At 36.6% G+C, this 19,563-nt stretch overlaps 1 protein-coding gene across 3 annotated transcripts in view; it reads right to left on the minus strand.

The window, feature by feature from the left end:
- The window catches only part of AKR1D1 (aldo-keto reductase family 1 member D1), a 48,865-nt gene that overhangs the window by 4,736 nt on the left and 24,566 nt on the right, over nt 1-19,563 (minus strand). For 2 of the 3 annotated variants that reach the window (XM_008055025.2, XM_008055026.1), the window contains exons 3-7: nt 15,636-15,752; nt 10,192-10,269; nt 8,771-8,893; nt 7,138-7,247; nt 6,265-6,430 (exon numbers count right to left, since the gene is read on the minus strand). In XM_008055025.2, coding sequence (XP_008053216.1) covers nt 6,265-6,430; nt 7,138-7,247; nt 8,771-8,893; nt 10,192-10,269; nt 15,636-15,752 — 594 coding nt within the window. The remainder of the gene's footprint in view (nt 1-6,264; nt 6,431-7,137; nt 7,248-8,770; nt 8,894-10,191; nt 10,270-15,635; nt 15,753-19,563) is intronic. The other variant, XM_008055027.2, reaches the window with a different exon arrangement.

The following is a 19,563-nucleotide window of genomic DNA, read 5'->3' on the forward strand; positions in this document are numbered from 1 at the left end:
AGGCAATCCACTCACCTCAACCTCCCAAAGGCGCAGGATTACAAGCTGAGCCACCGAGCCTGGCAGGTGGATGATTTTTTAGATGTGTTGTTGGATCTAGTTTGCTAGGATCTTTTTGAGAATTTTAGCAACTATATTCATCAAGGAGATTGGCCTGACTTTCTTTGTTGGATCTTTAGCTGGTTTGGGTATCAACATGCTGTTAGCTAAATAAAATGATTTGGGGATAGTTCCATCTTTCTCAAGTTCCATCTTTCTCAATGATTTGGGGATAGTTCCATCTTTCAATAGGATTGGTGCCAGTTCCTCCTTGCATATTTTGTAGAATTATGCTGGAAAGTCATCTCTTCTAGGAATTTTTTTTTTTGTAGGTAGCTTTCTTGTGACGCAGTCAATTTTCTGGATTGTTATTGGTCTACTTAGGGTTTTGATTTCTTCTTTTTTCAACCTGGTGAGGTTTGATGTCAGAAATTTCTTCATTTTCTTTAGGTTTCAAGTTTATTCCCATATACATGCACATAGTAATCTCTGATCATCTTTTGCATTTTTTCAGGGTCAGTTGTGACTTGATCTTTTGCATTTCTGATTGTGTTTATTTGGGCTTTTTCTCTCTTTTTCTTGCTCAGTCTAGCTAGGGGTACATCAATCTTGTTTATCTTTTCAATGAACCAGCTTTTGTTTTGTTGATTTTTTGTATTATCTTTTTTGTCTTCTATGTCCCAAATTTAGGCTTTCATTTTGGTGATCTAGATTCTTCTGCTGAAGTTAGGATTTTGGTGTTTTTGCTTTTCCAGCTTCCTTAGGTGATTTGTTAGGTTGTTAACTTGTGATCTATCCATTTTCTTCATGTGTGTTCGTAGAGATATGAATTTCCCTCTTAGTACTGATTTCATGGCATCTCAGAGGTTTGGCTAAAATGTTTCTTTGTTTTCATTAGTTTTCAGGTATCTTTTAATCTCTGTTTTGATTTCCATTTTGACCCAGGAGTTGTTTAGCATCATGCTATTTAGTGTCCATGTCTTTGTGGGTTTGGGGGAAACTTTGTTGGTGTTGATATTTATTTTTATTCCACTGTGGTCTGAGAAGGTGCATAGCAGAATTTCAATCTTATGGAATTTGGTTATGCTTGATCTATGGCCGAGGAAGTGGTCGATCTTAAAGTATGTGCCACGTGGTGATGAGTAGAATGTATATTCCATGGCTGTTGGGGGGACTATTCTGTAGGTATCAAATCCATTTGGTCAAGCATCATGTTGAGGTTCTGGATCTCCTTGCTAATTTTTTGTCTTGATGATCTGTATAGGGTTGTAAGTGGGATATTTAAGTCCCCAGCTATGATAGTATTAGAGTCAATATCTTTTTTAAGTTTACCTAGAAGCTGCTTTATGAAAGTTGGTGTTCCTATGTTGGGTGCATATAAGTTTAGGATGGACATTTCATGTTGATGGATTTAACCTTTTATCATTATGTAGTGACCTTCTGTACCTTTTTCAATTTTTGGTAGTTTTGCAACTCCTGCTTTCTTTTGTGTTCTGTTCACCTGAAATTTTGTTTCCCATCCTCTTACTTCAAGTTTGTGAATGTTCTTTCTGATGAGATGAGTCTCTTGGAGACAATATACTGCCTTATGACATTTTATCCATTTTGCCATTCTGTGTATTTTCAGTGCTGCATTTAGTCCATTCATATTCAGACTAATTATTGAGATGTGAGAGTTTATCCCCATCATGAGGTTCTTACAGAGTTTGTTGTTGTTGCTACTGTTTGCTTATTTGTTTGTTTTCTTTCTTTTTATTTTTGATTCATATGTGTTTTCAATCTTTTTCCTGCATTCTTGGGAAGGGCATTGTTGTTCTTTTTTTCTTTCTTCTGTGTTTAATACCTTCTTAAGTGTTTCTTGTAAAGCTAGTCTAGAGGCAGCTTAAGCACTTAGGGATTGAATGTCTGGAAAGGATTTTAATTCTCCATCACTGATGAAGCTTAGCTTAGCTAGGTAGGCAATTCTTGGTTGAAATTGTTTATCTTTGAGAACTTTGAAGATTGACCTCCAAGTTCTCCTAGACTGAAGTGTTTCTGTAGATAAATCTGCTGCTCTTCTAATTGGTCTTCCCTGTTAGGTAATCTGACCTTTTTCCCTTGCTTCCTTTAGGATTTTTTCTTTTATACCTACTTTGTGTGGGTGAATTACTATGTGTCTAAGAGTTGGCCTTCTCACTTGTTGTCTTGTAGGGGTTCTCTGAAACTCTTGTGTTTGAATGGTTGTGCCACTGATGAGATGAGGGAAGTTTTCTTGGATAATTTAATGGAATGTTTGTTCCAGGGTGGTTTCTCTCTTTTTGCCTCAGAGACAGATTCCAATTAATCTTTGGTTCAGTCTCTTGAAATAATCGCTCATCTCTTGAAGGTTTTGTTCTGTCTTTTTAAGCTTCTTTTCTATGTTTTTAATAATTTGGATTAGTTTCATATTTTGGTCCTCAAACTCTGAGATTCTTTCTTCTGTTTGGTTAATTCTGCTTTCCATGTTTATTAGTTTGTTTTTTATTTCATTCACTGTATTCTTTATTGCTGTTATCTCAGTTATCAACTCCATCATTCTCTCCTCTTGTCTGTTCTCAATTCTATTTATTCTCTCTATTAATGTCTTGATATCTGGGTTTGTGATTTGAGATCAGTCATTCTGGGGGCTCTGTGTGGGATCATATTCTTCCTTTGGTTTTTCTTCATTTGTGTAGATTTTCCTCCCTCCCTCCCCTTTTCTTTAACCTTTTCTGTAATTCTGTTGCTCAGGAATGGGGGGTAGCTTTTACTTCTGTTTGCTCAATCTTCCATTTTTCCTTATGTGGATCATCTTGCTCTATTTAATTCTGAATCTGGACTGTGGGAGGGGAGGCCATACTTTTTGTTGTTTTGAGATTTAATTGAGGGGGGAGCTGTGATTCAGAAACTATCTGCAGATCCCAATATCCGCTGACAGGTGTGTCGGTCCCCTGGATCCCACTTCCTACTGCCTTACAATTTGTCCATGCTGTGGGGGTATAAGCTTGCCCCCCAAAAGCAAGATGTGGCAAGAAAAAGGAAAAGAATAGCAAAAGGAGAGTGGGGGATGAGAGGAAGTTGAAGAGAGAGAAGAAGAAGAGGAAACATACTGACATAACAACTAACAAATGAAAAGAGACACAAACAAAAACAGAAAAGATTTTTAAAAACCCAAAACATACAGGCAATCATACAAACATACAAACCAACAAACCCCCCCCATTGACATACTCACCCTCAAAAATGCCCATACACAAAAAGGAAGTGTAAAAAAAAAGCAATAAAATAACAGAAACAAAGCAAGTATGAAAACATAATCAATAACAGAAAGAAGAGGAAAAAAAAAAAACCAAAAGAAAAAGCAAAAAATAAGCAAAACAAACAAACAACAACAAAAACCCAAAACTTGCTCTGAGACTATTCCTGTAACTTCAACTTCCTTTCAGCTCTGGCCTTCAGCTCCTCCCTTCTGCTCTCAGCACAGGATGATAGGCTTGCTCTCAGTATGGGTCAGATGTCCCACAGACTACTGTGGGAGGACAATGGATCAAATCTGGACTCACCCGGCTTGCTGCCACTGTTGTCAAGTCTCCCACTCAGATCTGGTGTGTTTGTGCCTGTTCCAGCATGGGGGAGGGGTATCTGACTCTCTGAGTTTGATGAGATAACCTCTAGGTTCCAGTTTGGAGGCTGGGTGGAACTGGGTAGGGCCATGCAGGTCCCTGTCTGGTCCAGGACAGAGACAATGCCTCCAGTCAGCATTTCTTCATTGGTGGTAGGACTCCTCTCCAGCTCTCCTGACCTCTCTCCACAGATCCAGGGTTCATGCCACTTTGCTGTCACAGGTGATGGTGTGTGCCGGGCACCGGGTGGTGAGGATCAACTGTATTCTGCAGTCTCTTCTCAGGAGAGTCCTGAGAATAGCAGATGATCCTGTGCACCAGTGGCTCCAATCTCAGGGAGGTGGGGGGTTGCAGTCACCTCTGGAGGAGAACCCTGGGTGCATGAACCCAAGTCTCCCCGCAGATGGACTTTCATTCACCCACAGGCACACCCCACTCACACAGAGCATCTTTATGGGCACTCGCTTTTGCAGAGACTCTCACAGTCTAACCTGTTCCGTCACCATCTTGCCAGAAATCCAAACCACTTTTTAGTATGAAGCATTTTGTTAAATGCTTCATACTAAAAAGTTAAATGTTACAAAGTATTGTCAGTAGCTGACATAATCATTTAGCATCTCATCCCCTTTTTTCTTTTCATGAACTGTCCTTCCCCCTTCTTATGGGGCTGTCTGTCACAGGACCTTATCTCCTTCAGCACAAGAGTAGGGATATAGCCCAGGGAGCCAATCAGTGATTGATAGAAAGCCTGACAGAAACCTTTATTTGTAATTGTCTTCACTCTTCACCGAGGAAATGATTATCTTAGAGCTGTTCGGGGTATTCTGTGCCACCATGAGGGAAGAGAAAGAGAGGAAGAGGGAGAAAAAGAAGGAGAAGAAAGAGAAAGAGGGAGGGAGGGAGGAAGAGAGAGAGGGAGGGAGGAGGAGAGGGAGGGAAACACAAAATCTCCTTGTAAATCATTTGAGTACCTGTGTCAAACCATTTCTGATCTACTTGTGAACTTTCCAGTTATATAAGCCAATAGTTATCTTTTTTCTTTGCTTAAGTTTGAGTTGCATTCTATCAATTTAGCAAAAAAATCTCTAAAGTTGTAATTGTCTAATATCATGGATATCTTCCCAAGTCACTACACATATTTTTAAATGGCTTTATATTTCAATGTACAAATATGTTATAACTTGTATAAAATCCTATTGAAGATTGCTTCTAGTTTTTAAAAATTTTTAAATGATGCTAAAATAAATAAAAATTAATAAATAGTTTTTAATAAACATCTCTGTGTGTGCATGCATGTATGTCCAAATACATCTACAGGATAATACTGCTGGGTCAATGGATATGTGCATTTGAATTTATTCCACTCTCTTTACATTTTAAAAAAGCACAATAGAGCATTATTGACTATTAGTCACCTTGCTGCACAATTGATCTCTTGACATTTATTCCCAGTGTCTAACTGTAATTCTGTACCTTTTGACCAACATCTTCCTATACTCCTCTTCCCCCAACCACCCCAGTCTCTGGTAACCACCATTCTACTCTACATTTCTATGTGATCAACTTTTTAAAATTCCACATATGAATGAAACCATGCAGTATGTGTATTTGAATTTTGATGGAATCTGGAAAAATTATGCCTTATTCCTCCACATCTTATACCATTTAATGTTTCTAACAATATGTGTGAAAGTACCCCTTTTTCAAATATTAGCAAACATTTTTATTATTTTCCTATAAGAAGGGACAAGTACTATCTCATTTTTATTTATCTTTAATTATGAGTGGGTTTGGACAAGCAATTTACTTTTGAAATTTCAATGATTAATCAATGGGTAATTGATGAATTTTACATGGTACTTGTATTTTCCAAGCAGTTTTGTCTTCAGTAGTAGCAAAGTAAACCAATCACTCTTTATTTTTTTTTAAGGATGGAAGGAACTTAAAATATGGGGACTATTTGGGAAAAAATCTGTTTCTATAGATCTTGGTGCTAAAGTTAATATTTGCAGTGTTTCACAAACACAGTCTTCACTTGGTATCTGCTGAGGATTGGTTCCAGGGTCCCAATCACTCTTTTGTTTAGTTCTTCTGTCACGAGGGAGTTACAATGCTGATCATTACTAATAGAGGAAATAAAGGCAGTCAGCATTCACAAAATCTAAATGATCCTCTCCAATAATTTTCAAATTTGTCCCTAACTTTTACTAGAGTATTTCCCACCCATTAAGAAGGTAGAAAGTTGGCTATTATGAATTTCAGATCTTACTTTTTCTATTTCTGTTATGCTAGTAGAGAAGAGAGTAGGTAGTGTCTAGAGTCAATAGATAAGGAAACAGAAGATATGTGGGAGCTGGATGATGTACAAGAAGGAAAGCAATTCTAAAGTATGAAAAATTGTCTCAAATTAAATCTGGATATGAAATGTGAGTCAAGGAACTGGCATAAGATAAAACAGGAAAGCACTGCAAGTTTCTTATTAAACTTATTAACATTCTATAAAACTTATTAACTTATTAAAACTTATTAAACTTATTAACATTCTATAAAAGTAAAAACAGTAAACATATTCATCTTTTCACATCTCCAGAAGCAATTCTCTTACTTGAAAATTTTCTTTGACCCTTTCAGGATTAAAGCTTTTAGGAATGACAACCACCCCTCGCTGGATGTTGAAACGCAAAATAACTTGCGCTGCCGTCTTACAGTACTTTTTCCCCAATGAGTTCAGAAGTTCATCCTTTAACAAAGGTGGAGAAGAAACATTCACCCTTCAAAAAAATGAAAACATGTATCATATTTAGCTTGAGTGATGAGAACCAAGGGGTAATCAAACACCTTCCTCTTCTATAGTCCCATTCACCTGTTCACCTACTGACACTACGTGTTACCTGAAACCAATTTCCCTGAGTGCAGAATATACATTGAATAAAGCATGAGAAGTTCAAGAGAGGTAACTGTGTGGAGTTGCCTCCTTCGGATAGTAAATAGTAATATTTTTTTGGTAAGTCTTACAGGGAGAGCTGGGCAAGAGGTAACCACATAGGGAAATATATGAGAACTGAAGTGGAAGAAATAGAGGCATAACTTTTGGAATAATTTTACAGTAGAAAAAGTTATACTTAGGCTGGGAAGCATATTATAGTATAAGTATCATTATTGAAAGAAGAGATCAAAAAGTTAAAAATTTTTGTAACATAACCATAGAAACTCCTTTGTCAAATATTAATTAATTTTACATTTCCTGAGAATTAGCTGTATGTCAGGCACTGGTAGGCATTTTCATATATATAATGTAATCAATTTTTACACACCTCAGTGAGAAAGATGTTATTAGCTCTGATTCACATATATGGATAACAACTTGAAAAGATTAAGTTTCTTAAGATGACACTGCCAACTATTCCAGTCAAGTACTGTAATTCACATTAGTCTCATACTCCACACCAAAGAAAATACTTGCTGAAATGTTACTTACCAGGTTGGATCCCTACTGGTCCCCAAAGGGCTATATGCAACAATGACAATGTCATGCTGTTGGCAAAATTTCAAGAGTTTTGGCTGGGTGAAATATGGGTGGCACTCAACCTATGTGGTAACATTGGAGAACAGAGTACAAAATTAAGGCCATGTGGTTGAATGAGATTTTACAGTTTTCAAAAAAATTCCTCAATAAAATACATTTTTTTCTTTGTTTTTGAGTTTCTTTTACTAAACCTGGGTTAAAAATACAGATATCATTCTTAAGTTATACCTTCTTGTGTAAAAAAATCCATTTTAATAATCTCTCCATATTGTATATTACATTTTGTATCCTAGTTTTACCTTTAATGTCTTGCTTATTTGTCATCATTAAAAAAATAATTCAAGAAAATCTTATATTAAGATTTCACATAATATAAATGTCTTCAAATTTATTCAGTCATTTCCCCTAATTTTTCATTTTATGTTGCTTTTTCCATTATAAACAATGCTGTGATTAACACACATATAAGTCTAATTGGGCATCTTCATATTTTTTTATTAGGATAGGTTTTTAGGAATTTCACATTTTTAAAAGCAATTCTCTTACCTAAAAGTTTTATTTGATCTTTCCAGGACTAAAGCTTTTAGAAAGATTGTAAACATTCTTAAAGGCCCTTGCTGAATATTATCAAATTGCTTTTCAGTAAGGCTGAAGCAACTTGCACTCACCAGCCCTCATCAGTTGCTTATATGGAGAATTTTATTTAAAAAAAAGATAAAACTTTGTAATTTTCTTTAATTAATTAATAGAGTTGAATATTTTTCATGTTTACCAGTCTTGCAACTTTTCTTCTGTGAATTTCTGCTCATTTCTTTTGCTTATTTTTCTGTTGAGCCTTGATTTTCATTGATTTTTTATTGATTTTATTAGACTTTTAATTCATAAGGATATAAACTTTTTAGAATTATATTTTTAAAAATTATTTATTTTTTGTTGGCTCTTTAATTGTTTCTAAAATATTTAGAGCTTAGCAGTTTTATATTATTAAATTTGTCAAAGTTTTCTTTATGGCTTTTTTGTGGCTTCCTTTTCTGCTGATAGTTCCAGAAACCTAAAATTATTCTGTTGCATTTACAAATGATTTCCTATTTTTTTCTTTAACTCCTGATCAAAGAGACATTAACTGTGAGTATAATATGAAACAAAGATCTATTTACTGAAAATTTCATCTTTGCCATTAGTTTGTACTATTTTATTAGTTTTTATTAAACTTGGGCATGTTTCTAAATTAGTTGTTATTTTCCGTTTATGTATGTATTGGTTCTTGCACTACCCTTATATTATTTTAAATACTCTATACTGTGTCTTAATATCTGGCAGGTCTTGTGCCCCCTATGCTTTTCTTCTTCAGAAACACTTTTTGTTACTTTTGCCTGGACTTGAACTTTCAAATCTGGTTTTTAAAGTTTATATCACTTAAAGAAGTTAAAAGGTTTGCCCAGCGTCCTATGATGAGATTTATGTGTAGTAATCACCAGACTTTCTGACTCCTAGTCTAGGCCTTTTTTTTCCCCCATTACACCAATATTATATTGGATCCTGCCCTCTCTCCACCCCTGTCGGAAGCTGTTAGGCTGTACTGTACCTGGTTGCTGACTGGCTTGTGCTTAAGTTCTGGCTTGTTCAGGATGAGCTCCAGTTGCCTACGGTTAAAATTGGATACTCCCAGGGATTTCACCAAGCCAGCATCTTTGCAAGCTTCTAGAGCCTGTAGAGGAAATGCCAACAGGGCAAGAAACAAGCCTTACAAGAAGCAAGAATCAATGTTTATATGAGTGACTGTGACTTCTTTAAAAAGGAAAGTTCTTGGGTATGTTAATAAGCATTCTATGAAAAAAATAAAAGAAGCGAGGGTGGGAAGTGGCAGTAATTCTATAATTGAATGAGTTTGGAAAATATTGTATGACATATTTTCCCCTAATGTTTTCACAAGTATACTCACACATGAATAATGATCTTATTTAAAATTTTTTCTTGAGACTTTCTTGTATGGTATAGTACCTGAGCAATTTTTATAAATGCTCTGGTATATGTGAAAAATTATATATGCTCCTATTTTTGGATGCAAAACTCTTCTCTCTCATACATATATGTATGTATATACACATGCAAACACATTATATATAAAATTAAGTTTACTTACTCCTGGCTTCTCAGTAACCGAAAGGAATATGTCAGAAGTCTCCCATTATAACAGTGGATTTACCAAAGTCTTTCTGTATTCTATCAATTTTTTTTGCTGTACAGATTTTGAATATATTTTATTTGGTTTACATGTGTTTAAAATTGGTATATATTTTTGGTAAATTCAGTCTTTTATCTTTATGTATAACCACTTCTGTCCCTAATAATACTTTTGATTTTAAGCCTGTTATCTGATGTTAACATAACAATCCCAACTTTTTTTGGTATTTAGCTGATATGCTTATTCCACATAAGATTTTTTCCTACAAAGTTTTAACTTTCACACGTCTTTATGCTTAAGCTACTCATTTTAAATCTAATCTGTCAATCTTTGTCTTTTAGTAAGTGAGTTTAATTTATCTATATTTATTACAACTATAAATATATTCAAAATATTTCTGCAATCTTAATTTCTTATTTCAATTTATCTCACTCTTTCAGTTTTTTTTTACACTTTTTAAATTTTAAGAACTTTATGTGTATATGTACATAACTATATATCTAAATATATATAGGTTTCTGTAAATATATATATACCCCCAAGAAAGATAATAACTTAGCATGTTTACACATTCCTTACTCTACCCTCAACATCTATGATGTCAATAGCATATATAAATTTTAGTTCTAAATTATTATGGGTACATTTTCCTTTTATTATTTGATCTTAAATATTTTTATAGATAAGTACTTTATTAAGTTTAGTTCTTACTGTTACTTTCCATTGGCAGTAAAGGCTGTATCTCTATAAATCTGACAGGAATAATCAGATCACAGCTTAAAAATATAGTCTTTTACAATAAGGGGTCCACTTGAACTTACCTCCCACGTGGCACACAGATCTGACTTGTGATATATCCATTTGCCATTCTCATCTCTAGGGTTTAAGTCATCTCCTGGCTGCAAAAAAAGAGTAAATGTCATTTATTTATGTATGGGAATCAAAATGATAGAATTTGGACTTTCCAGCATTCATAATTGTGAGTAATACATTTCTCACAATTTGTTTACAAATTACCCAATCTAAAGAGTTTTGTTATAATCCAGCAGCCCGGCTAGATTAAGACAGCTGCTCATACCTTTTGGGATGCATTTACCTTTCTGGTGTATGCTGTGTTTTCACTTCCTATAGCCAGTACCTGCATCTGTTAGAAGACAGACTTCAGGTTGCTGGAACTTGTTTAACTTCTCAGTTGTATGTGCCCAGTAATGTACACCCCTGGCCCTGGGCAGCCTTTAACCAAAAATTGCAAGTATAAATGTTCCTGTTTCTTGACCTCTTGACTGTGTCATTCTGAGATGTGACCAACTTTGTCTCCAGAGCATCCTATGACGTTGAGCCCAAGTTGCTCTCTAAGATCTTGCTTTCTACCGCACATCTGCCTCACATCACTTACTTCCCAGTCACATATCCCTAGACCCTTATCAGTTTTTCCTGATTACACTTCAAAGTAAATCACCCTTTTATGTATTCTCTTCATCTCAGGGCCTGCTTCTGGGGAACTCAACCTAAAATACTATTGCAGTTGGTGCCCTGAATTGGAGTAAAAGCAATAGAGATGAAAAGAAGGGAAGAGATGAGCATTTGAATGAGGAGTAGAGCCAATACACGTGATACTGGCATGGATATGAGGTGAGGTGATGGTAGTGAGGGACAGAGAAGAATCAGAGAAGATTCCTAGACTCCGTGGATGGATGGTTGTCATCATTTTCTGAGGTTGGGGTTAGGAACCAAGAATATCATTTTGGATATTTTGAGTTTGAAAGGACCATTGTTAGGTGATGGATTGATGTCCACGGGCTCACAGGAGTAGGTGTGCTCTTTTGTACTCATTGCCCTTCCTCCTTCATCATGTGATGACACAGATGAAGGCCTTTGCAAGATGCTGGTCCCTTAATCTTGGACATTCCAGCTTCCAGAACTGTGAGCCAATAAATTTCTGTTCGTTATAAATTACCTAGTCTCAGGTATTCTTTTATGGCAGCACAAGACAGATTAAGAAAGGAATCCAGCAATTATACAAGATCCATTATGCTCTTAAAATGTTCCCCTTTTTTTCCCCTCCACCATCTCACCTTTATGAAACTCAACTCTTCTTTGATGACAACACTTTCCCATTGTCCTCTTTACCAAAGACAATTTCTTCTCAATTTTCTCCTGTGTCACTAAGAGCAGGAAACAGTCTCCTTTTTCCTTGATGCCACCTTATTGTTCATGTTCATTACCCTTTTCCCCCAGATTTCTAAGTTCTTTGGCTTTCTCAGCACTTAAGGTCCACATTTCCACTCCAGTCTTACTTCATATTTCTTGCTTTTTTTTATTTCTTAATTTTACTTACCTTCCAAAATGGCTTAAGCCTTCATCATGAACTCTGTTACATAATTTTTACTTTTCCAAAATTTTGATAAAGTAGTTATCAGACCTGAACCGTTGTTAGATATTTCTAGGTGTCTGCCTTGAGCTTCCATTATTCCTATTGTATTAATCCCTTCACCTGGTAAACCTCATTGTCTTTTTCTTCAATTCTTGTTCTTCATCATCTGATACTATTGGAAGAATAACTCAACCCTCTAAAAATCCATGCTATTAATTCTCATTCTTGTTCACTCATTTTAAAACCATGTCTTATAATTTTTTACATTTTGTTGTTCTAAAATTGCTTACTTAAAAAAAACACATGCTAAAATATTTTAGTAAGAAAGGTTTTTGTTTAAAAAATCATAAGATTCAAAATCATGTGATATTTTAGCTTCAAATATTGCTTTCTCAATTACAGGTTCAGTTGGGAGGTAACGTCAGTATATTATATCATTTTTCACTGTTAAAAGTTTTGTGTCCTTGCCTTGATTCCATCAAGAATAAGAACAGTAATTATCTATCTTCTCCAAAAAGATTTTAAATATCAATAGTCAGCCACAGAGAAGTAAATTTTATTATCTCATGTTTAAATATAGTCATGTGCCACATGATGACATTTCGGTCAAGGACAGACCACATATATGATGGTGGTACCATAAGATTATAACAGAGCTGAAAAATTTCTCTTGTCTAGTGATGACATAGCCATCATGTCTGTGGTGGTGCAGGTGTAAACAAACCTACTGTGATGCCAGTCATATAAAAGTATAGCACATACAATTATGTACAGCATATAATACTTGATAATGGTAATAAACAGCTATGTTATTGGTTTGTGCACTTACTATACTATACTTTTTATCATTATTTTAGAATGTACTCCTTCTACTTATTAAAAAAAGAAAGTAAACCATAAAACAGTCTCAGGCAGGTCCCTCAGGAGGTATTCCAGAAGAAGGCATTGCTGTCTTGGAAGAAGACAGCTCCATGAGTGTTATTGCCCCTAAAGTCCTTCCAGTGGGACATGAAGTGGAGGTAGAAGACAGTGAGATGGATGCATAGGCATAGGCTGATGTGTGCTTGCATCTTCATTTTTAGCATAAATTTTAAAAGCTAAAAAATATTAAAATAGAAAAAAACATAAAATAAGGACATAAAGAAAAAATATATTTATACAGCTGTACAATATGTTTGTGTTTTAAGTTAAGTGTTATTGCAAAAAAGTCAGCTCAACCTGTAATTCCAGCACTTTGGGAGGCCAAGGTGAGTGGATTGCCTGAACCCGCGGGCTTGAGACCCACCTGGGCAACTTGGCGAGACCTCATCTCTACAATAAATCAAAAATTAGCCGGACGTGGTAGCGCGCGCCTGTAGTTTCAGCTACTTGGAAGGCTGAAGCAGAAGGATCGCCGGAGACCAGCAGGTCAAGGCTGTGGTAGTTGGGAGTGGCTGTTGCACTCCAATCTGGGTGACAGAGTCAGACTCCAACTCAAAAAAATAAAAAAGTTAAAAAGTTAAAAAAAATTTAAAAGTTTATCAAGTAGAAAAGTTACAAAGTAACTTATTAAGTTAATTTATTATTGAAGAAAAAATATTTAAAAATAAACTTAATGTAGCCTAAGTGTACATTGTTAATAGAGTCTACAGTGGTGCACACCAACGTCCTAGGCCTTCACGTTCACTCATCACCCACTCACGTCCAGTCCTGCAAGCTCCATCCCTGGTGAGTTTCTTATTCATTTTTCATCTTTTATATTGTATTTTTACAGTACCCTTTCTACACTTAACTATGTTTATAGACACAAATACCATTGTGTTACAATTGTCTACAGTATTCAACACAGTCACATGCTATGCAGGTGTGTAGACCAGAAGCAGCAGGCTATACCATATAGCTGAGGTGTGCAGTAGGCTCTACCATCCAGGTTTGTGTAAATGAGTTCTATGATGTTTGCACAATAAAATTGTCTAGTAACACATTTCTCAGAATGTATCTCATCATTATGTAAGTGATGCATGACTGTACAGGGTCTCTCCAAATTTTTAAGACTCAGATTAGATATCTGCTACTTGAACAAGAGTCACCTTTAACTAAGTGAGGATAAGGGCTGAGATCATAACACCCAAGAACCTGTAAACAAGAAATCACGGCAGTCCACAAGGTGTTGGGACTGTTAGGCTGGAGAGGGTAACATGAAATGTAGGATGTGCAGGTTAGACTCCATCAGCCCTGGGCAGCTTTCCTGAGCCTTTGGGGACCAGGTCATCATGAGTCCTAGGCTTCTGTTGTCCCTTGCTGCCTACTTGTGAAGAACTCAGTTTCTTTCTTAACTTATTATATGAGTGTTCTGTCCCTCTGAATTCACACTAGTGGTAGCAATTTCAGGTCAAGGTGCAGTGGGTTAATGTGTTAGAGTAATTGGTGCACAGTGAGCCTGCTAGAGTAGCCAGTGTGTGATGAACTTGCTTCGCACTTGGACCTTGGTTCTCAAGGTCCCTCTGAAGGTAAAATTTTGAAGGCCATGATGCCCTGCCTGACAAAAGTGCACCATCCAGTGGGATACAGACTGGATCCTTGCACAAGGATCTGTGCCTCTTTGTCTTGTTTACTTCAAGTCAGAGACCAAAATGGAAGCCATTAAGCTGAGGACTGAGTAGGTGGGCAGAGCAAGGGGCTCTGTACTAAGGGGTAGAAACCTACAGGCCAAGAACTAGGTACAAGATACATGACCTTGTAAGATTTCTAGTTTTAATTAATCATTCATGGAACTGGTTGAGTGTGAATTTACTGAAAGCCTATCAAGGTTTTAAGGAATATTATCTTGTCCGTGAAATCACTCTGACTCACAAAAAGCTATGGTTGCCAAGGTAATCACAAAGCCCCCAAACCACATTTCCAGGAAAAAAAGGAGGCAAAGAGGAGTCTTGCCCAAAGCTCATCTTGGATTTGACCAGAGATGAGTCAACAGTAAAGTATTCGCAGGGGCAGCCAGATTGATTGTGTAAAGGAACTTTGGTCACTGCAGTGACAGAAAGTCCTTGTTCTTTCTGACCAGCATAATCTGATTTATCTTGTGAACCAGTAGCCAATTTTGTTTCTCTATCTCTCCTTTCCTCAATGAACTTTTAAAGTAGTTTGTGCTCTTCAGTTGTGTGTATTGGGTATGTTGTTGGAAGTTAAATTAACATTGAGCACATAGACTGAGAAAGTTCAAAGAAAGATTGTATTTGAACTAAAGGAATTAATCACTTGTAGATCCACTAGCCTTGGAGCTGGCTTTAAAAATCGAACTAGAGCCTGGAGTGGTGGCATGCACCTGTAGTCCCAGCCTCTTAGAAGACTGAGGCAAGAAGATTGCTTAAGCCCAGGAGCTCAAGGTAAGCTTGGGCAACACAGCGAGACCTAATCTCTATTAAAACATAATAATACTTTTTTAAAATTAAAAAAATAAAAATCTGACTATTCCTTAGGTTATCTCCCTTGGGGGGTGAAAGACAATTATGTTTTTAGCTGTCTATATTTTTTGGCATTATATTGTGCAGAGACATTTTTGGGACTGTGTGAGTAGGAAGAAGGGTGTGTGTCTAGACACTGGACAACTGAAACATAGATTACAGTTACTGGACTATACATTGATTTGATGGAAAGAGCATAAACTATAATTGCAAAAATGTAGTATAATAGAAACTCTATTGAATTGAGAATCAAGAAATTTGGAATCCAGGCCTGATTTTGTTAATGTACTCTTTTTTGGGTGTCTGTCATACTAGGTCAGTATTCTCTGATCCTTGGTAGCAAAACACCATAACATTCTGTGGTAATAAGTAGTGAATAAGCATCATGCACATGCTGTTGGTTCATGGCTGCCAGGGTACAGAGACCTAACCCTTAGGCATCTGAACTCACCTTGAAAGCCATGGGTATTTCAATGATGTAAAGATCCACGTAATCTAGCTGGAGGACCTTGAGGGTTTTTTCCAAGGTTGGGCGGACCAATTCTGGAACAAGACTTGTAGCCCACAGCTGAAAGAATCAAAGGGGAATAGTAAACCAATATCCATACTATTTTTATGATAATGCAGCCTTATATTCTATTTTTACTTTCTTAAAGACAGGGTCTCACTCTGTTACCCAGGATGGACTGCAGTGGTGCATAGTTCACTGTAACCTTGACCTCCTGGGCTTGTGTGAGCCTCCTGTCTTAGCTTCCTGAGTCACTAGGACTACAGGTGTGCACCACCACACCCGGATATTTAAAAAAATTTTTTTTTTAGAAACAGCATCTTGTATTGTTGTCTAGACTCCTGGACTCAAGCAATCCTCCCACCTCAGCTCACAAAGTGCCGGGATTACAGGTGTGAGTCACTGTACCCAGCCCACTGGACTATGCTTCTAATTGACCCTTAGAACTTGCACTTCTCTTTGTGCAATTGGAACTACTTATACAACTTTCTAGATATTCTGACATTTCCTGACACTATTTTCATTCCACTCTGACAAAAAGTATGCTTCAAATGAGCAAGGAATGTGACTGTGTGTGACCTTAATAGACCTTCACATTGTGACAGCACAGAAGGCTGGAGAAATTCTAAATTATTGCACAGATGTAGATTATCTTTCACTGCTCTTTTGTTTTTTGCTGGTTCTACAGACCCAGGGCAATTTCTGAGAAATTACTCAGTTACTAAAGTGTTACATCAGGGCTATCTAATCTTTTGGTTTCTCTGGACCATACCAAGTAACCTTTTGGTTTCCCTGGACTGCACCAAATAAAGAGGAATGGTCTTGGGTTGCAAATAAATTATATGATATAGTTAGTGTATATACATGATAAGACATTTTATTTTTTTATATTTTTATTATAAAGTTTAGAAAAATGGGAACAATATGTAACTAGAGGGAAATTTGACCTCGTTTTGTAAAACGAATCTATCAATCTGGTTGGATGGAAGTGTTTGCAGTTCTTAGTTCTCAATGTGCTTGTCAGAAACGTTTGTCCAAATTTTGCTCTTCGTGTGCTTCCTAAGTAAAATCAGCTGCTCACAAATATGTATATGTGCTGACAAAAAGCAATGTCATTAATAAGTTGTGACTGTAAACTTCAAAAATGGAAATATGCATGGAATCACAGAGAAAATAAATGCTAAAAGACACATGATATTAAAAGATTGTGTGGGACCATTTTACTAGCTACCCTGGACTGCATGCAGTCAGCGGGTTGCAGGTTGTACTTGCCTATTTACATAATGAAAGATCAAGGCTTAGATTGTCATAGTGGAGCATGCATTCTTTAGGTGTGTAAAACATAGGGTGCTGTGGAGGACTCAGACTCATAGGACAAATTACTCTATCTGCTTAAAACATCAATTTTGCTCACATACGTGGAAGAAAAGTTCTGAAATTTTGTGCTTTTTGTCACAAAATAGGTCAAGCAAAATTGGTATAATCTGAGTTTTTCCTCCGATAGACAATGATTTTTTTTTTCTTGCCTTATACATAAAAAAAATGTAGTTGAAAAATGTGTTAAATGTGTTTTTGTTGTTGTTGTGAGTCCCTTGTGTCATTGCTGCTATCCTGTCTAAGTGTGTTGGGAATTTTTTTTTTTTTTTTTTTTTTTGAGGTGGGATTTTACTCTGTCACCCAGGCGGGAGTGCAGTGGCACAATCATTGCTCAGTGTGACCTCAGCCACCTAAACTCAGGCAATCTTTCCTCTTCAGTTTCTTAAGTAGCTGGGTCTACAGTCATGCATAACCATGCCCAGCTAATTTTTTGCTTTTTTGTAGAGGTTGCCCAAGCTGGTCTTGAATTTCTGGGCTCAAACGATCCTCTCGCCTTTGCCTCCCAAAGTGATGGAATTACAGGAATGAACCACCATGCGTACACTCTATTTAAATTTACTCTTACTCAACAAACATATATAGTATTAGCTTTGTGCACTACTTAAGTGCTTTGTAGATGTGAGCTTGTAACAACTTCATGAAACAGTTGACATTGTTATCTCCATTTTACACAGAACAAAACTGAGACCCAGAAAAGCTAAGCAACTATCATTCCTCCCAAACTAACAAATAACTCTGTAAACAAGAATAATGACAATCTGTTTTGCATATTTTTGGGGTCATTTTGCACTTACCTTTTAAAGAAGCAAACAAACCCAAGCTGTTATTATTAAATCGGCATATTCATGAGTGCAATTATACACACTCCTCCCTATCCCCTCCCCCACCACATACATACAACACAGAGCTAGTAGTGCCAGATCGGGGATTTGGACCCGGACACCAGAGTCTGAACTCAGTCATCTCCATGCTGCCTCAGGCGCCAGCTGAGCTACAGTGGAAATGAATTCTCCTAGGCAACAGTAACTGCACATTACAGGAACTCAGCTACTCAGCTTCAGGACTTGTGTATTTTGCTCAAGTGTGCTTTACAGCACAATATTGACATTGTATATATATTCATATCACATTGTATACACAACCATACTTTTGGGGCAATTTAAGGATTTTGAAGGATGCTTGACTGCCTTCTTCTTATATGCTAACTTTAGTGTCTACCATAGCAAGATGTTCTAGCATGTCAAGCTAAAGGATTCTATGGTGTGCCTGCCTATGCAAGAAGCCCACAAAACTAACTTTTGGATTTGCTGCTTTATGAACTTATTTTCTTGTGTGAAACAAAATTCATTAGTTCCAAAAATTAATATGATTTCTGGCTTAATAATGTTTGCTCAAATACTTTTTTTGCCTTATTTTATTTTAAAGATGTGGGGTTCACGTTAGGATTAGGTACATAAGTGGTTTATGTGCAGGTGGCTCAAATACTTTTAAAAAACCTTCTCTTTCCAAAAATGCTACTTGCCTTACTATCACTTCTCACAAACTAACAAATAACCAGGTAATACAAGAATAATGAAAAACTTGTTTTGCATGATTTTGGTGTTATCTTACACTTAGCTTTTAAAGAAGTAAACAAACGTAAGCTGTTATTAAATTAGCATAGTCATGAGTGCAATTATACACACTTTCACACACACACAGATGGAATATAAATAATAAAATGAGTGCCTGAAACCCACACCCCTTCCCCCAGTGAGGTTAAGAGTTATCATCTAGGAAGCCCACTATATGTCAAGAGACACAACCTTATCATCTAGAAGCCCACTATGTGACACGCAGTGCACACTATCCTGATATATGTGTTTGTCATTCCCTTGCTTGGTTTTATAGTTCCTATTATAAATATATCTCTAAATAATACAATGTTCAGTTTCTCCTATTTTTTTTTTTTGAAAGCAGGATTTATTGAGAGGACAGAAAAGTTCCCACAGTGGGAGGAGACCTGAAGGGGTTACCCCAGTTTCTCCTATTTTTGATCTCGATCTAAATGGAATCCTACTCATGACATGCTTTCTTCCCTTACTATCACATTGAAATATATCCCCATTGATGCCGATAGCTGACTTTAACATTACTCATGCATGGTGTCTGGATATATTACAATTCATTTGCCCATCTATTGTTGATGGGCTTTCAGGTTCTTTCTGGTTTTGAACTATCACAAACTGGTGCTATGGACATCTTTACAAATGACATTGATCCTATAAGACAAAGGTTCTATGGAGTGTGTATTAAGAATAGGAATGGTTAGGTCAAAAGGCATGCACATTTTTAACTTCATATGGATTAACCTTGAAAACGTTATATTAAATGAAAGAGGCTAGATACAAAAGGACAAATAAGCCGGGCTGGGTGGCTCAGCCTGTAATCCCACGCTTTGGGAGGCTGAGGTGAGTGAATTGCCTGAGCCCGCGGGTTTGAGACCCGCCCGGGC

Source organism: Carlito syrichta, unplaced genomic scaffold (assembly GCF_000164805.1).
Source record: "Carlito syrichta isolate Samal-C Ts95f unplaced genomic scaffold, Tarsius_syrichta-2.0.1 Scaffold301636, whole genome shotgun sequence".
NCBI lineage: Eukaryota > Metazoa > Chordata > Mammalia > Primates > Tarsiidae > Carlito > Carlito syrichta.